Raw genomic sequence first — 17,602 nt, 5'->3', positions numbered from 1 at the left:
TTGATGACTTGTTGGATTAAATGAGAAGCTTGTTTCAGTGGGTAAATTTGTACAAATATTATTATTACAAAATTATTTTAATGATAGTATTTTTCATGAAAATGCTTGTCTTTTTGTTCTGTTTTGTTCAGTTCAACCTTAAGTTGTAATGACAGTGAACTGATCATTGGAGACAGCCATACATGTTATAATCTTATAACAAAACTAGGAGATATTCAAATATATAATCAATTGTATCATATATAATACGGAAAATTTCATTTTTAGCAACTGTAGTTTTATGATTTATCATTTGACTATGTAGTTTTAAACTTCTCACTTATACCCATTGTGGTTAAATAACTTATCATTTAACTACTTGTGGTTTCAGATTTTTACTTACACTCATTATAATTACAAAATATATCACTTAGACCCCATGTGATCTTATATATACACAATTTTATTTTATTTTTCTCAACTTTTATCTTATATTATTATCATATCTTAAAAATTAAAATTATGTGCTGAAAAATGTAAATAATTTATTCAAATTTAAATTGATTTAAATTAATAATAATCTCAATTATATCTTATATTTTTATACATATACAATTTTTTATTTTCTCTCTCTTTATTTTATATCCTCATCTAATGCAAACAAATAAATAAATATAAATTTCTAAAAAAAATATTTAAATTCAAAACAAATATTATTTTATCTTATCTATTTTTTACCCGATATCATTATAAAATTATCTAAAGAAAGTAAATATCTTATTTTGATAATGCATACTTAATTTATCTTAAATAATATTTTAAAAATTTTTAAATATATTTTTAAAATAAAAAATTAAGATAATTTATAAATTAATTTTCAAAATAAATAACTTGAAATATTTTTAAATTTAATATTTAATTATTAATTATAATAAATTAATAATTATATTTTATAATATCTTAATTGATAAGATATAATTTTTTTATTTTAGTACTCCTCTAGAAAAATAAAGAAAAACACTTTATTTATGACAAAGATTATCCATATATAGAGATAAAAATAAATTCTTAAAAAATATCTGACTGAATATAAGCTTATATTTACGCTTGAGATTGAAAAAAAACTAAAGGAAGTGTGAAATAAAAATAAGTAATATTATAAAATTAATAAAATATAATTTATTATTATTTTTTAATTATTTTTTATTTTTTAGGCGGGTTGACCCGCCAACCTACCTCAAAACGGGCTGGGTTGATGTTTCAAACCCACCATCAAACGGCGGGTCAACCCGTCCCACCCCGCTTTTTGCGGGTTGAAGGCGGATCGGGGTGGGTTGGCTCGTTTTGCCACCTCTATCTCTAACTATAAATCAAATCAAAATTTTCTGCATAGTGCATAACTGAGATAATGTTAGTATCGTAGGTATATAACTTATGTAAGTCAGTAAACAACAAATCACTCAAATATGTCAATTATGAATTTTTTTTGGAATTGTTTTTTAAATATACTGGGCTGGGTCACCGGTTAATCAATCGGATCACCAGTTTTAACCAAAATCGGTCGGGTTTAACCGGGTCGCATCGCGTTTGAAACTTGGCTGATCCAATGTGTTAACTGGACACAAATTTTTCCCAACACGAACACGACACTTTTTGCGGGTTAACACGACACGACACGAAAAACACACAAAATAGGGGACAAAACGGTAATTGACAAAAAATTTTAAAAAAATGGGTTAAGGTGCTGCGAGCTAAATATGGTAGCATGAAGAACAATCTTTAATTTTAAAAAAATCTTTTACACGCACTTACTCAGTATAAATATTTTTTTATGGACCCTGACAAGTTATGGGTTAAGGTGCTGCGAGCTAAATATGGTAGCATTACCAATAATCATACTGAGTTCATTTGGATGATTGGGAACTCTAATTTGTTGAAAGTAATGTGTAATGTTTGGCATAAGCTGAAACCGAGATTGGTTTGGGAAATGGGGGATGGTCTTTCTATCAATTTTTGGGAAGATAAGTGGATGGACCATGAAAGTAATTTAGCAAGTAAGGCACTTTTGCTGATCCCACAGGCGGAAAGTGGTAGAAAGGTGAGGGAGTTTGTGACAGAGGGTGGGATGTGGAACTGTGAGGCTATGGCCAATTATCTCCCAGCTACTGTCATTCAAACAATACGTAGTATTTTGCCTCCTCAATGGGGGAATGGGACTGACTGTCTTAGGTGGCATATCAAGGGGGATAGTAATTTTTCTGTTAAGCACTTATATAGTGCGTTACTCAATCAGGATGGGGCTGATGACAGGGAGAGTGATTGCTGGTCGGCTATATGGAATTTAAAGGTTCCTCACATAATTAGTGTTCTGTTGTGGAAAATGGCTCATCATAGACTACCCACAAGAAGCATGCTTGCAAGATTGGATATGTCTTTGCCCATATGCCCTTTGTGTCAATTGGAAGATGAATCTATAATATGGCTCGAGATTGTATCAAAATCAAGAGGGTCTGGATGGAATTAATTGAACCCGATTTCTCTAATGATTTTTTTAATGCAGATTTGGGTACTTGGCTGTTGCAGAATTTGACGAACGATGCTGTCATGCGGTTTAACGCTAAATGGTCTACTGTGTTTGCAATCACTGTTGAAAGTGCCTGGCGGTGGAGAAATGACGTGGTGCATGGTCAAGATGATAGTTGGTTGGCATTTACAAGCCAATCGATTGAAAAAAGAGTTCATGAAGTTTCTAATGCTTGGGTGCAGTATATTGATGGCAGTATTCATAGGAGACCGATTGTCATTCCTGTTATTTGGCATCCTCCAGAGACTGGCTGGATTAAAATTAATATTGATGGGGCAGCCAATTTTGATGGTGGTGGTGCAGCGTGTGGAGGTTTTTTAAGAGATGAGACCGGTTCCTAGATTCAAGGGTTTGCCTATCATATAGGTAATTGTTCTGCCTTTGTAGCTGAGTTGTCGGGTGTTCTTAAAGGCCTTGAATTGGCTTGGAATGGAGGCTGGAGAAGGTGTGTGCTAGAAAGTGATGCTAAATCAGTGATCACTTTGCTCTCCACGAGTGGAGGAGCAGCTCGAGAGTCTCGTCTAGTGACTCACATTCGAGCTTGGTTACATAGAGATTGGGATGTACAGTTGGTGCATGTCTTTAGAGAAGGTAATGGCTTTCTAAATATCCTTTGGAGCACCCATTGAAGGATAATTTTAGCATGTTTCATTCCCCCCTAGCTGGGATTTTGCTGTTGTATTTGGCTGATTTTTCTTCTATTTGTAATTCCCGTAGGATCTTTGTGAACTGAGTTTCTCTTTGGGGTTTTATTCCTCTCCTCTTCTACCAAAAAAAAAAAAGCAGTAAAGTTTTAGTTTACAAAAAAAAAAACAGTAAAGTTTTATATTAATTATTTAATTATATATTATATCGAGTAATTTTTATTTTTATTTTGGTACATATCGAGCAAATTTTTTTACTAATCGGTAAGTGCGTGTTTATTTATTTTGGGTAATTTGATTGTTTCAACTTGTCAATAACCTTTTTATTAAAAAAAAATCATTTATTAAAATAAAAATTACCAAACACGCACTAAGAATAATCTTCATCTTATCCTTAGTCGTTTGGCTAAATTGGCCTGTGTGACGGCAACTTGGTAACTGGGATAAGGCAAGTTTAAGCACTCAATTTTATCGGGGTCAATTTAGAAAATATACAAATATTTTGTTTTAATTTATGATTTAGGGAGAGATTATACTTGCTACCTCTTTTTTTATTATCAAATCTTAATCGTTGATTTTCGTCAATCTAACGATTGTAATTTATTGGGTCATACTTATTAATTAATTATTAATTTTCAATAAATTATAACTTTAGATTGACGAAAGTCAACAGTTAAAATTTATTAGTAAGAGATAATAAGAAAAAGAAGTAGTAAGTATAACCTCCCCGTTTATGGTTATATATACAAAAAATATTTAACCCCACAAGAAAAATATTATTTTAGTTTTATTTATTTTGACTCATCTGATATTTTGCCCTGACTCATAAGAAAAAAATTAAATCAAAATTAATCTCTTTGTTAATAAAAAATGGAATAAGCTATTTTCCTTACATTTTTTTCATACCTATCTTATCAACTACTACTCAACACCAAGGTAGACAAGAAAAATATATATAGAATAACATATCACATAAAAAATAATACAATACCAATAAAATTATATTTTATTTAATTATTAAAATAATTATTCATATAACTTATAGGGCAACGTAAATCTTTAAAATTTTTATTACTTGATAATTAACTTACAAAAGTTTATTTATAACACGAAAAATAAAACAACTTATGCTCTTTTATAATCCAGACATAAAACAATAAATAACACAAATAATATTATTATAAATTTGTCAACCAAAAAAATATATTATTATAAATTTTACATTATAGTAATTATAAATAAGATTAATATTTATTATGTTATATAGGATAATTTTATCTTTTATACATGTATCCCATATAAAACCGCTTTATAAATATGGCAAAATCCCATAAATGAATCTACAAATAACAAAAAAATTTCCTATCAGACCTCACATAATTCACGAACATCATTTCTATAATTTTAAAGGGAAAAGTATATCTCCAGTAATCGGAGATAAAATTATCTTCAGTGAACTCAACACGACGTCATTTTGGATTATAAGATTAAAAAATTATATAGATAAAAATATATAATCCTGCAATATATTATAATTATAAAAACACTTTGATTTTATTTACCAAAAAAAAAAAAACACTTTGATTTCTGTCCCAAAATGACGTCATTTTGAGCCTGAAAATAATTTGATCTCCGGTGAAATAGAGAAATCCTTTACCCAATTTTAAATTATAGAATTACCAAAAAATAAAAAAAAAGTACACATATATTGAGGAAATACAAATAAACTTAATTTCTGAAGCAGTCTTTCTATAGCTTAAAAACCATGCATACTTCCTACAAATATACATGTCAACTTTACTCATAAAACACTCCCTTTTCAATGTAAAATCCAATCATGCCTGTATCAATACAGGTAATTTATTCATGAAACACTCATAACTTAAAAATCGTACACAATACCTGTAGAAATACTTATTAATGAAATACTCCATAACTTAAGAAACATACACAACAATGGTAGAAATACATGCCTCCTATATAAATAGAGGACAACTTTATTAAAAAAAAACACCCTTACACAACTTAAAAACCACACACTTCGTGTAGACATACACGAAAGCTTTATTCATGAACACCATATTCCAGAAGAAAAGAAAAGCCCCAAATTTGTCAATAATTGTTGCAATGTTGTTATCCACTTATCATCTAATTGCATTCTTCGAGCCCCATTGAGCCTTAAAAAAAAAAAAAAAAACAAACAAACAGTTACATTAGATAGTTGCTGAAACTTAAAATAACATTTTCCAACTTTAAGAATAATAAGAGGAAAATATGTTGAGTCTATTCATGAAGGCAACAATTAGCATCCAAACTATGATAAATAAAAAATTCAAGTTTACATCATATTTTATAGGGATCTATTTATCTCATGTTGCATGAGATAATTATCTCATATAACAAAGACAAGATAGTTTGATCCATTATATTTTCAAAAAAAAAAAAATTAGTGGACTTCACGATTTTGTCTATGTTATCTCATGCAACATGAGATAATTATTTCCCTTTATAAAGTTACGAGAAAATAAGAGACTATCAAATTTTGGTGTTTTTATGTTTTCTTAACTAGCCTGAGTTTCTAGTTTTGAAAATTATGAATTTCTATGCATACTAATCAAATTTAATCGATTATCATTTCTAAACTTTCTTTTTATTTCTCAAAATTGACTTGTCATGTTATCTTTTACTATGTTCGGATAAATATTTTCATGAGATGGAAAAAACAAATCCAGGAATAACAAACTCACCATAACATTCCATGTTTTCTGCTCTGTTGCTGCTTGAAAAACAAGACAACTAGTTTACAAGGCTACCATGAGGGAAGGCAATGACAATAAGCTTCTCTCACCAGACAACAATTTCCTAAGGCAAATTATTACAAAAAGTGAGGTAATCAGATAAGACCGAAATTATTTAGGTAGAGTACACATTAATTTAACGTTCCGAATTCTGCATGTATAAAAACAAAAGGACCATTATTAGATGATGAAATTATTCTCAAAGTTATAGCTGTTGAAGGAAATTAGGAAGTGATATGTTTTGAAAAATGATGCAAATTATTTTGCTGGTATGTTTAGCTTCCCATTAGTGCTCCCCACAACACAGAAATGGTGCAAATTAAGCCGGTAGAGATCAAAGGTAATTAATCAGCATATATATTGCATGTCCATGAGAACTAAATTAGCTACGTACCTGTCATTATACTAACTCAAGCTACCTCCTTCCTCAACTGTTGCTTGATCACATCATTTATATCACCTTCCCAACGGACATAGTCTCTTATCACCTCCAATTCTTTTGGTACTATGTCAGCATAACGAAAAATTTTCAGGTTGTGGCAATTGAAAAACACCAATTTTTTCAAACATGGAAAATTCAAAGTGGAACTCCCCGAGTAAAAGCTTTCAAGTTTCCACAACCAGGATAAACGCAAAATCTCAAGCCATTGGAGTATGGTCTGGTCTTCTTCTGATTCATCTCCCTCTTTAGCCACTATTTCTTTTATTGACTCACATTCACTTACGCATATCTCCTTCAAATTAGGCAATCTTTTGGCAGTTGAGTATGTGAACAAGTATTTCATGCTGTGGCATCTGCTGAACTTCATTTCTTTCAAACATGGAAAATTTAAAGTGGAACTCCCCGTGTCTAAGCTTCCAAGTCTTGGCAATGACACTAGAGTGAAAATCTCAAGCTTCTCAAATATTATCTCATATTCATCTGCTTTGTCTCCCACTTTTGCCACTATTTCTTCCAAGGACTCACAGCTGCGTACAGATATCTCCTCCAGATTAGGAAATCTTTTGATGCTTTTGGTAGCTGAGGAAGTGAACAAGTGTTTCATGCCGTGGCAATCGATGAATGAAACTTTTTTCAAGCATGGGAAATTCAAAGTGGATCTCTCCAAGTCAAAGCTTCGAAGTTTTGGCAATGACTCTAGAGTCAAATTCTCAAGCTTCTCAAATATTATCTCATATTCATCTGATTCATCTCCCTCTTTTGCCACTATTTCTTCCAAGGACTCACAGTCAAATACTCGTATCTCCTTCAGATTAGGAAATCTTTTGATGGTTTTGGCAGTTGAGGAAGTGAACAAATATTTCATGCCATGGCAATTGATGAATGACACTTCTTCCAAGCATGGGAAATTCAAAGTGCATCTCCCCAATTCAAAGCTTCCAATTCTTGGCAATGATTCAAAAATCAAGATCTCAAGCTTCTTAAATATTATCTCATCTCCCTCTTTAGCCACTATTTCTTTCATTGAATTACAGTCACCTACCTCCATCCTTTTTAGATTAGGCAATATTTTGGCAGTGGTAGATTCAGACATGTACTTCAATATTGCCTTAACAGAATTACAACCGCTCACTTTTAACTTTTCCAAGTTAACTAGGGAAGGAAGTAAATGAGAAGGTAGTATGACATCTGTTAAAAATTCACACCCAACCACGAATAAAGAAGTTAAGTTGAAATACCAGTTTTGTGGCTGTCTCTCTCTGAAGCCATACCTTTTCCAATGTTGGATACTTCTCGGGACGTAAAACTAACTGAGTATACTACATAATAAAGACATGAAACTACTCAGTACTTAATACTTATGTAAGGATTCAAACTATTGTTGTTTTTAAATATGTAGAGTTTGAAATGAGCAATCGACAAAGTAGCCATGCAGTGAGTTTGCCTCCAAATTAGTGCCAAAAGCAATCGACGGAGGTGTAAAATGTAAAATTCCTCTAAACCATAGTTGTACAAATATGTGAATGGCATTATGACCCAAATTCTTAAAAAAAACACAAATAACGTAAATGGTTAACAATTCTTTCAAGATAACTTGGAAAATGCATTCATAACAATAATTGATAGAAAAGTTATTAGCATAATAACGAAATATTAGAGTCATAATAGTAAGGAAAAGTAGAGTATAAATATTGTTATCCAATGCCATAATTTATCAAAAGAGATTTTTGGACAAGACTCGTTTGAAGACATTAAATTATGTATTAAAAAAAGAAAAAAAAAAGACATTAAATTAATTGATTCAGATAAAGTCCTTACCGGTTGGACAGAAAACACCTGATTTATTGAGGTGTTAAGATCATCTTGGAATACCAAATCAGAATTTGAGTGGGAGGAAAAGAGAATTCCTCTAAAAGATTTTGCATGTATCAATCCTTGGGAAAATTTTTCCATCTTGGGGCAATCCTTTATGTCCACTTGTATCAGAGACGGTAACTGCAAAGTGACATTGCCTGAATAAAAACATTCGAGTCTTGATAAATCTTTGAGAACTATCTTGTCCAGCTGCTCAAATTTGATATCTTCTGAAGTTATTTCATCTTCCTCTTTTGCCACTATTTCTTTGATCCATTTACAGCGACTGACTCTGATCTCCTCAAGGTGCCTTAACTTTTTTGCTGCTGAGGATGTCAATAAATACTTCAATCCATCACATTCCTCCACAATCAATTCTTTTAGATCAGAGAAAGATACTGTGGAGCTTCTCACAGAGCGTAGTAATGTTGTCAAACCACGACACCTGTAAAGACATAATTTGTGGAGCTTCTCACAAAGTGTGTTTAACCATGGTAAGTCTTCTGACCCGATGGACATGAGCCCCCACACTCCATGCAAAAACAACGTTTTCAAGTGTTCAGGCATCTTGTGTTGACCAATTTCCGACACACAGCAAGTGGCTATAAACATTGTTTCTAAATTGGGTGTCATCTCAAGTATTTCGAACGGCACCCGATCCCCATAGTAACTAGAAAGCAGGAAGAGTTGCTTTAAACGTTTGAGTTCTTTCTTAGATTGTTCTAAGTTCAACCTTAACATGGAAATCTGTTTCCCTTCCAGCCTCAATTCCTCGAGATTGGGAATAACCTATTGAAGTCAAAACAAAAGCGGTGTGAATTACAAAACGAAAATAAAAGCTTGAGTGCAAATCCTGTATTACTTACCTTTGGATCCGAGAATAGGGAATGTCTCTTAATTGATGAAGTACTACTAACTTCATTGTTGGGATGTGCTTCTTTCCCGCTATGAAATACCTCCAAATTATTACAATAGTACACAATAAAACTATTTAACTCGGGGCATTCCAGAGTGAATGCTTTAGGGTAAAAGTTAGTGAGCTTGGACAAATCATAAAGAACCAGTGAGGTTAAACGAGGGAACACAAATTCTTTTGTCACTTGAGCTGCTGTTGCGTCTTCTTCCTTTTCAACAATTTCTTGCAAATTATAACAAGATTTTATTTCAAGCTTCTCGAGCTTCTTAAGATTTTCGGCCAGGGCCTCAGGAAACAGAGTTTTCAGATTGTGACAAGAGTTTACAAAAACTTCTTGCAGATTTTGAAAGCTGAACATTCCTTCATGATAGTTTTCCCACACATGCGTCAGCCCCCTAAGATTTTGCAAACTCAATTTCTTCAACTTTCCCATAACCTCAGTGCTGTTCATATGAAAAATTACATTTACCCAGCTGCACTCAGATACTTCCAATTCTTGTAAGTTATTTAAATAAGGAAGAACATGAGATGGAATTGCACATGGTTGAATTTTACATTTGAACAGCTTCAAAGTTTTCAAACTGTAAAACCAACTGTTTTGCAGAGCATTTTTATCACCCCAGGCTTCTTGTAGATCAGGATGTTCTGAAAGACTAATCTCGCCCATGCCTTCAAAAAAACTCTGTAAATATTGCAAATTAGTATTTCATCAGATTTATCGTATTTCTTCTACCCCAAATGACAGCCTATAAAGTATAAACACCATTCCAATGGTTTTCCAATTTGCATCTCTAAATTGAAAATAAATACTCGAGCGAGTAATAAAATGGATTGAAGTTAAATCTCAGTGTTAACGGACTTTGCACGAAAACAAATTCGTGAGTGTTATATGAAAGATTCTGACTACAAGAATAGATATATTTACAGGGAAAAGTGTTTGTAATTTTAAATGACATTATTTTAAGAAAGATAAATACAAAATAAATTTTTTTACAAGACTAGATATATTTATAAGGAAAATTGTTTCTCATTTTAAATGATATTATTTTAAGAGAGATAGATATAAAATAAATTTTTTTATTTAAAATTTAAATTAAAAAAACCATCCACTTTCTCTCCCGCATGATTTTTATTTTTTGTGTCTATCTCTCTCTTAAAATGACATAACTTATGTCATTTAAAATACAAACACCCAACCCATATTTATATTTATTTACATGAAACTCTTTTTTCCATTAGTGCCAACAGGATTCGTTGTCAATTTAGTGCCAACAGGATTCGTTGTCATTTATTTACATTAATGAAACTCTTTTTTCCGTTAGTGCCGACAGGATTCGTTGTCAATTCTTGAAAAAAAAACTTTGTACTAAATAACGTTACTTTATTATTTATTTATAAAAGGATCACCTCTCTCCAGTACAAATCATCCCCTGATTAAAATTTAATCAAAATCTTTTCTGCGAAGCATTTTTTTTTTCTCACCGCCACGTGTCATTGTAGTCACTATTTTGTCTTGCTACTGTTTCTGTCTTTCAGTATTTTTTTTTTTTTTTTTCATTTTGACACTTGCACTGTTCCCTTATGTATTTTCACACTCCTTCGTTACATTCCATTTTATTTTTGAACATTAATAAAATGGGTTTTATCATTTTATTTCACTCCTCTCCTTTTAATGACTACAATCCAAACAAAGTCTTAATAAATAAAAATAATTTATTCATTTTAAATTAATTTGAAAAAGTGAAAAGAAAAAGAACAAAACGAAAAATGAAAATTGAGTTAATAAATTCATTTATACGTACCTTTTCCTTGAATATTTTCTGTATCGTAGCATTTAAGTTACCACGCCAGTAAGATCTCTTCTTCTCTCCTTCATGCACAACATATACTTTTCGTAAAATTGGTGGGTCCTTGACTTCTTGAGAGAATTTTTCCATTTTAGGGCATGCACTCACTACTAATTTCTCCATTGCTGGGAACTCGAAGATGTAACTTTTAGAGTTGCAGAAACTTTCGAAGCTCCCCAATGATATTAGTTCTAGAGCTTTCAATTGTCTGAAAACAATGACAACTTTGTCTGCATTTTCTGTTTCATTTCCTACAACTTCCTTCAGAGATTCACATTTGACTACCTTCAGGGTTTTGAGTTGTCCAAGGCTTTTTGCAGTCGTTGATGGCATCAAATATTTTAATAGTTTACAGTTAACCACTTCCAGACTTGTCAAATGAGTGAGAGATACCGAGGGAGGCACAATAGTGGCCAAACGAGGACATTTGTTTAAACTCAAGAACTCTATCCTTTGTAGAACTATGTGCCGTTCAAAACCTATATTCTCAAGCTCAGGTAAATCTATTAACTTCAAGCTTTTCAGCTCTGGAACGACCCCCAAGTTTTTAATTTCAGGAGGATTTACATGAGGCACTACTTCTTTAAAGGAGGAATCACTCAATGTTAGGCTTTCCAGATTAGGATTCCTATGAAGGAAAAAATATAGAATTTTGGTATTCCATAATCTAGATAAGTGAAGCTCTTCTAAGTTGTCTCTTCGGTAGTTTTCCTCCCCCATGTAGCTGCTTGACGAATTTGCATGCCACAACTCAATTCTCATGAACTTCAACTTATTGATTACCTATATAGTTAAGAGATAAATGAAAAAATAATAATAATTAGAAAAGTCAATTTATGAAAATGCATCTTCCATGCCATTGAAAATTCTGTTTTTTCTTCTTCTATTTTGATTTTTGTCCTATTTTTCAATGAATTAGAAACTATTCTTAAGAGATGAAAGGCATACTAGTACCTCTTCAGGAAAGAGGATTGACTTGCTTTGTGCATCTGCAGTTTTTTTTGGGAATGGTTCCAGCTTGTCACAATGTTCAATAGACAAGTCATTCAATACTGGGAATCTTAATTCACAATTTCCCGGATAGAAACTCTTGAGTTTGGGAAGGTTCAAAAATTTGATGGTGGTTAATTTCAGAAACTCAAATGATGGATTAGGATTGCTTGTGTTGTTGTTGGTAACTTCTCCCTGAGCAACCATTTCCCTCAATTGAGAGCAATCCCACACCAAAAGGTATTCAAGATTGTAAAGGCAATTGGCTATAGAAATTGGAAATATATTTTCTAAGCTGACACAATCTTGAACCCATATGTTTCGCAGATTGTTCAATTTGAGAAGCCCTTTCTGGCCATTGCTCCATTTCCACACATGCTTCAATTTTGGGAGTGCTTCTAAATGAATGTCTTGCAAGTTGGTTATGTCCCCAGCGTCTTGTTTTCCATTATCTAGGTCAAATATTGCTTCCATTGATTTGCAATTAGTAATCCTCAAGTTGCATAGACTCCGAAATACTCCCTCCATGTAACAAGGAAAAACTTTGTCTAATTTATCACACTCCTCAATGATTAGAGTATCCAGTTTGCCAAAGGAATATAAAGGGAGTTTCGCCCATATCTTTCTCAAACTCTTCATGCTACTCAATTTGATATTCTTCAAATTTGGAAAGATATTGCCCTGCTTTGGTTCACATTATATCCATATGTTAATTGAAGTAACAATGATGTCTAACATAAAGCAAGTTAAGAAAAACAAAATAAACAGAAAGGAAGGCTTTAGATTGTGGGGTGCTTTAAGATTTTGTATATCCTATATAAGTTTATAAACAATTTTTCAATATAACGGGAAAGGAAGGATTTTCCAATCTCTGACATGCAAGATAATGGCAATAACAACTAACTGAAGGCATACAAAGAGATCAAAAAGTAGAATCTAATCCCACCAACCAACGTACCTCCATTTTATCATCGGAATCTTGCTCTTCAAGAAAGATATGTTCCATCTTCTCACATTCACTAATGAAAAGGCTTTGAAGATTCCCCAGATTTTTGGCCATTGAAAGTGATAATAAACATTCTAAATTCGAACAGTCATTCACATCCAAGTGTATCAAATTTTGAAAATTTGAACTTAGTGGAGGTTGGACACTCCATATTAAGTCAATTTGAATGGATGACAACTCCATTCTCTCTAATTTGAAAACCTCAACCTGCAAGGCAATATACAAAATTAGTGTATACACAAAATCTAGAAAGTATTTTGTCTTTCTCAAGTTAATTATTTTTGGGGAAAGCTGTTTTTTTTTTTTTTTGAAGTTTACCAAGTTACAAACTTCTTCCTTTTTAGTTTTAACAAATAAAATGTGAAATGGAGTTTGGAATGTAAAGCATAAATAAATCTATATGACAAGTTGAAACACACCTTTTCATGGAGTAGTATTTTTTTGGTATCTCCTCCGGTTGATGAAGTGGTATAGAATCCAATAAATTTAGATAAAGATTGCAATGTCAAAGAGCGCAATTCTGGAAACTTGGGATACTCAACTTCATTAGGGTTGCTTGGCGTTTCAGCTTGGACAATCTCTTTCAAAGATTTGCATTCAGAAACTTCAATTGTTTCAAGAAGAGTTAGAAGTTTAACCACCGAAAGTAAGAAAACATTCTCCAATTTGTCACACATATTGATCTTCATGACTTTCAGTTTACCAAATGAGGGTGCTGAAAGATTACAGGAGCATAGTTCACCCATTTTATCGAGATTATAGAGATACAATGACTCCAATTTAGGAAAAGCCTTCACAGGATGTTGACTGTCTTTTGGGTTGATTAGAGATTGAATTTCAGAATTTCTTACAATGGATAAATGTTTTAAGTATGGAAATCCTTTCAAATTCAACCTATAAAAGATATCTTCTACACCTTTGAGATCTTCCAGCAACAAAATTTCAACTCTTTTGAACAACATTTTGATGCCCATTTGAGAATGGATGTCAAGGCAATTTTTTAACTGAACTGCCAAAAATCTCGATATTTCATACTTCTCTGGCATCTTGAAATCTGTCTCTAAGTATGCCTTCAAATCTCCAATAACAATCTTGTAACTATATAACTTGTCAAAGAACAAGTTGTTTGGCAAATGGTCAATATTTGGGATTTGTATATCTAGAGTTGTCAACTGATTCAGATGGCTCAGCTCAGAAAGACTAGCTTTTTTACTTTGATCTGACCCTCCTTCCATATTCCATTGAACCAAGGTGTTTCTCATATACAACTCTTCCAAACTAATAAAACTGCTTATTACATTGGAAGGAATTTCTTGAAGTTTTAAGCAATCACTTATGTCAAAAATTTGTAGCTTTGTTAACTCATTCAAATGAGGAGGCAATTTTTCAATGTCTGATCCGGAAAGACTAAGAATTCTTAACTTTTTCAATTGGCCTATTATGGATAATCCCTCACGTAGCACACAATGCTCCAAACAAAGCATTCTGAGTTTGGTTAGGCATTTGATTGACGAAGGAAAGGGTGATAGGTTAAAGCCAGTCAATATCAACACTTTAAGTTCTTTCATTCCTTTGAAAAAGTTATCTGATATTTTCAGACTTGGATCATTATTGTTAACATGGAAGACTCTAAGTCTGGGGCATTTTATTAAAAGAGGAAACCCTTCAATGATATGACAATGCTGTAAGGAAATTACATTGTACCTTTTAAGTTTATCCTCATCTGGCCATTCATCAACTTCTCCATTTGTCATTTTAAACACATGTTTGTTCTCGTTGGATGCTATTGACAAAGCCGCACTGCGAACAATAGCTTGCATGGTAAAATGATCATTTGAATAACCGTTAGACAACAAACCAGCCTCTTTTAGCTTTTCAACCATTGCATATACTCTATCTTTAGCTTCCTTTACTTTGGAAATTCCTTGAAGAAAACCCAAACCAATGCAGTATTTCACCAAGTCCATAACTAATGCATCATGACCCATGTGAGCACAAAGTAAGAAAGTATACTTGAGCTCTTCATTTTCTAAAAGAGTATAGCTCAACTTTGTAGCAAACTCAGGCACTCCAGTTAACTTTTGACATTCAAGCTTTCGGTTAGCATCCTCCCATGCCGAGCGACTCTGATTTTTTAATGCCCTTGCAGTTGTAACTATATGCATTGGCAACCCGTCACACTTTTTGGCAATTTGAGCAGCTAACTTTTCAAATTCAGATTGTGTATCTCCTACTCCAGATTTATTCTTGAACAGCATCTCTGCTTCCTTATCCTTTAAGACTTCCAAAGAGAAAATAAAGTCTTCCTTCCCTTCCATATGACTTAATAACACTTGTTTTGTTTCAGAAATCAGCAAAACTTTGCACCCTTTATAATGACTAAGTGTTTCTTTTGCTTCCGTCCCATTGTGAGCACCGGTGGTTTCTTTGGTTTCAATCATACTTAAAGCATCTTCTGTTTCCTTCTTTCTGGAAGCATCTTCAGTTTTCTTCTCCTCAGGGGATTTTTTTTCTTCGACATCTGTCTGGACATCATCATCACCAGATGGAATCCCGAGCATATTGAAGTCCAATTTTGCCCAAAGATCATCTAAGATTATAAGCACGCTGTCCTTCTCGTCCTTTAATCTCATTTGAATTCGAGTAGCTCTTGCAATATCACTTTCCTCATCCAATGTGATCCCCAACATATCAGCAATTTGCCCTTGAATTTTTCTTATGTCAGGATTTCTGGTTACATTTGCCATGGTCACTACATTGAACTTCTTCTCATCCAAGGCTCCCTTAGCAACTTCTTTGACTAAAGTGGTTTTGCCCACACCACTAAACCCATGAAGTCCTATCATTTTAACATTTGAATCTTCCAATGCTGCCTTAATCTTCTTCACAGTTTCATCTCTCGATTGAAAGCTCTCATAACCAACGTTAGAAAAAAAGGCAGCCAAGGAGGGTGGGCGAAGCCAATAAGAAAGTGTATCTTCCTTTGCTGTTTGTTGAAGTGCATTAACCTTCTTTGTAATATTATATGCTGTTCTGCTTCGACGATACCTTATCCCCGGGTGAGGAAGGTAACCACCACTTGCAAGCAAGTCAAACACTGCAAGTTTATGATGTTCTTCCTCCCCAAGAAAATGATCGTATTCAGAAATTATTTTATCCACTACGTCAATCCATTTTTTAACTTCATCGGGAATCCCTCTCCCATATCGGTTTTCTTCCTCATCAACTTTGTATTGAAGTACTTCTTTACCTTTCTTCAGATTCTGAACAACAACTTCTAGTTTTTTAAGTCTTGTCTCATACTCAAGTAGGGGAATCAACAACTGTTGCTTTAGCCATGCCTTCAGTTGAGGTGACGTCAGCAATTTGCAACACCAAGCAGTTAGACTATCCATCTTTCATAGTTGACTTTAACGAGCTCTATATATAGATGAACTACGTCTTCTGCATGCACATAAACAAAAAATAATAATATTAGTTATGATAAATAAGACTATAAGCTTAAATTAATAGATGAGATAGGTTAAGTTTTTATTCCACAGTGTTTTCTTTGGGATGCAAATCAATAATAATCACTTCTTTATTTCTTATTTTGAGATAAGTTTATAAATCTAATCACCACCAAAATTATTAATACAATTTACTGACATTACATTTGAGCACACGTAGCCTTGTATCCATTAAAAATATTAAAAGAACTGCCCAACTTTACATTCAATTTGAGGACAATCCATTACTTGATGAGTGTCGACTGTGTTTGGAATCGACAAAAGTTGACATAAATTATAAATAAATCTCTAAAAGTTTTATTGCCATTTAATTTTCTTGAAATTATATTTTGGTAAACAAAAGTAATTAGGCTTTTTCATTATTAATAGTTGTTGGGAATTACATCAAAGTAATCTGTAATATTTTTAAATTATGTTTATATATATTTACATATAAATTATGATGTTTATAAAATAATGTAAATTGTGATAGAATGAAAGTGTAGAGTAAAAAGAAACAAGACTACATGAACATATATATTTTTAAGATTTAAATGACATGTTAAAATTTTGTAATACACAAAAAGGCTCGTTTGGTGGACAAGATAGGATAGTGATAGATAGGATAAAAGGACTAGATAAGAATAGAAAATAATATGCACATAAAAAGCTCATATCATATCATGTGTTTGATGCACACTAGATAAGCAGTATGATATGATTATCTTATCCCGTCATATGTTTGATGTGAACCAAATAGTATTAGGATATGATTAAATAGACAAAAATACCCTTTTATAATATAATTTTATATATTTGTAAATTATTTTTCCTTTTAACTTATTTATAGACTAGTTCCTATTTTAAATAATTAAAAAATTACAATTAAAATTTTAATAAAATATATTAAAATGAATAAAAGGAACCTTTGCAACACCACTCAAATTGAAATTGAACCCCTGCAACACCCCTATGTTGAAGCAAACCCTTGTTCAACGAAAGTTGTCGTGTTAATTTTACAAATCAACGGAATCCAAGACAAGCACTTATTCTA

General features: G+C 32.5%; 1 protein-coding gene across 1 annotated transcript; it reads right to left on the bottom strand.

The window, feature by feature from the left end:
* Positions 1-6,415: 6,415 nt before the first annotated feature.
* On the bottom strand, positions 6,416-16,455 carry LOC133313549 (uncharacterized). Its single transcript, XM_061514939.1, has 8 exons — positions 13,480-16,455; positions 13,013-13,267; positions 12,019-12,735; positions 11,020-11,847; positions 9,168-9,899; positions 8,284-9,090; positions 7,686-7,766; positions 6,416-7,555 (listed from the first exon to the last, which is right to left on the bottom strand). The coding sequence occupies exons 1-8, from the start codon at positions 16,453-16,455 to the stop codon at positions 6,416-6,418; spliced, it is 7,536 nt and encodes a 2,511-aa protein (XP_061370923.1).
* Between the last annotated feature and the right edge of the window lie 1,147 nt (positions 16,456-17,602).

This window comes from Gastrolobium bilobum, unplaced genomic scaffold, assembly GCF_033153095.1.
Source record: "Gastrolobium bilobum isolate Gb01-03AN ecotype WA unplaced genomic scaffold, APGP_CSIRO_Gbil_v1 utg1078, whole genome shotgun sequence".
NCBI classification, from domain to species: Eukaryota; Viridiplantae; Streptophyta; class Magnoliopsida; order Fabales; family Fabaceae; genus Gastrolobium; species Gastrolobium bilobum.
The sequence above is the reverse complement of the archived record's forward strand: the minus strand, read 5'-3'. Positions and strand labels throughout refer to the sequence as shown.

Coding starts and splice junctions, on each gene's coding strand:
- LOC133313549 (XM_061514939.1), bottom strand. CDS start 16,455: ATGGATAGTCTAACTGCTTGGTGTTGCAAATTGCTGACGTCACCTCAA. Junction 13,268..13,479: donor AAATACTACTCCATGAAAAG/GTGTGTTTCAAC, acceptor ATTGCCTTGCAG/GTTGAGGTTTTCAAATTAGA. Junction 9,091..9,167: donor CCCTATTCTCGGATCCAAAG/GTAAGTAATACA, acceptor TGACTTCAATAG/GTTATTCCCAATCTCGAGGA.